This window comes from Seriola lalandi, unplaced genomic scaffold (genome assembly GCF_002814215.2).
Source record: "Seriola lalandi dorsalis isolate HSWRI2012SDOR001 ecotype SW California unplaced genomic scaffold, Sedor1 jcf7180002053696, whole genome shotgun sequence".
Classification (NCBI taxonomy): domain Eukaryota; kingdom Metazoa; phylum Chordata; class Actinopteri; order Carangiformes; family Carangidae; genus Seriola; species Seriola lalandi.
Window position 1 is genome coordinate 1 of NW_019524249.1, and position 1,744 is coordinate 1,744.

General features: G+C 42.8%; 1 protein-coding gene across 1 annotated transcript; it reads right to left on the bottom strand.

Moving 5' to 3' along the window:
- Nucleotides 1-179: 179 nt before the first annotated feature.
- On the bottom strand, nucleotides 180-1,546 carry LOC111651578 (interferon a3-like; the record flags this gene model as incomplete). The annotated part of the gene is made up of 4 exons (XM_023401567.2): nucleotides 1,404-1,546; nucleotides 1,040-1,114; nucleotides 543-695; nucleotides 180-306 (listed from the first exon to the last, which is right to left on the bottom strand). Coding segments are annotated over exons 1-4 (475 nt in total), but the record flags the coding sequence as incomplete, so codon positions are not given.
- Nucleotides 1,547-1,744: the final 198 nt, after the last annotated feature.

Here is a 1,744-nt window from a genome sequence, read left to right on the forward strand (position 1 = left end):
AGTACTAGAGTCAGTACACACAGTGCTACAGTCAGTACTAGAGTCAGTACACACAGTGCTACAGTCAGTACTACAGTCAGTACACACAGTGCTACAGTCAGTACACAAAGTGCTACAGTCAGTACACACAGTACTACAGTCAGTACTACAGTCAGTACACACAGTATTACAGTCAGTACTATGAGCCCATACACTGCAGTAGTTATACTTCACAGTACTTGTACTCACAGTGCGGTCCAGAGTACTTGTCCTCAGTCTCCTGTAGTATTTCCTCAGACTGTTGTCGGCTCTCTGCTCAGTCGACACCTGAAAACAAAGACATTGATTTTCTGCGTTTGGTGGAAAAAACTGAAGCTGAACATGTAAAAGGAATTGAAGTGGAAACGTGAGTTAGACTGAGAGCTGAGCTCAGTGAAAGAATCAGGTTTATTGAAGTGTAAAGACTGAAAGGAGCTGAAGCGTCTGAAGTGACAGCAGCAGTATCTTCAGTGTCAGTTGAAATTAAAGTGCTGAAAGGAGTTGAAGTGTCTCTGTTCACTCACACAGGTGTTCAGGCCGTCTATCTGTCTGTCGATGCTCATCCGGAATCTGTTAGTATTGTCCATATCCCAGGTAACGGAGGAGAGGTTGTCATGGCGATAAAGGTCAGAGATCTGGACCAGACTGTCTCTGATGAAAACCACCTTGGACCTCACCTGGAGAGAGAGGCAGGAGTGACTAGGAGCTCTCTGATTGGCTGATAGAGCTGATGTCATCAACATAACAGACAACATCTGGGTTTGTTTACATGGTTGTATGTAAATGTCTCCTGACATGTTGATGTATACATGTAAATAATAAACAAACAATAACAAACAAACAACTATCTGAGAGAAATGGAAGTGGTAGAAATCTGCAGTTAAAACCTTTGAAAGAAGATAGATAGATAGATAGATAGATAGATGATAGATAGATAGATAGATAGATAGATGATAGATAGATAGATAGATAGATAGATGATAGATAGATAGATAGATAGATAGATAGATAGATAGATTACCTCAGAGTTGCGTATGTGTTTGTAGAATTTGTATGGAAAGGAAACTGGACTGTCCTGTTCAGTCAGCTGACCGCCCTGAAACATAAAGAGAAGATGCTTCATTTTACCACATCTGGAAAACCTTCATCATTCACATCTGTTGATCAGTGTCATGTTATCTGCTGCACGCCTTTGATTCTGATCAGTTCTCCTTATGAGATCATTGCTCTTATTTGATTTACGTAAATGTTGATGTTTAATATGGATCAGATATGTAACCACACAGTCTGTGATGCCTTCAGGATCATTTCACTCCTCAGGAACCTCACAGGGACTAAGTACCAGTAAAACCTCCTCCAGGACCTGGAGTCAGTGCTGTACTCACCATGAGGCGGATGAGGGTCAGAGAGATGTTGCTGTAGTGACCGTAGTGTCTGAGCCAATCACAGCAGAGAGCAGGACTCAGGACGCTGCAGAGGACGAGGAGGCTGGTCCAGCTGATCATGATGAAGGTGATGAAGATGAAGATGTGAGCTGTGCTGAGTGTCAGTGTCTCCAACATGCTGCTGATCTGAGTTCAGGACTTTTATTCCAACAGGACAGGAAAGAGAAAGAGAGAGAAAAAGTCCCACAGTCCCACTGTTTCTACTCTCCCTTTCACACACACACACACACACACACACACACACACATATACTCTGTCTGTCACTCATCGGTCTAGCTGAT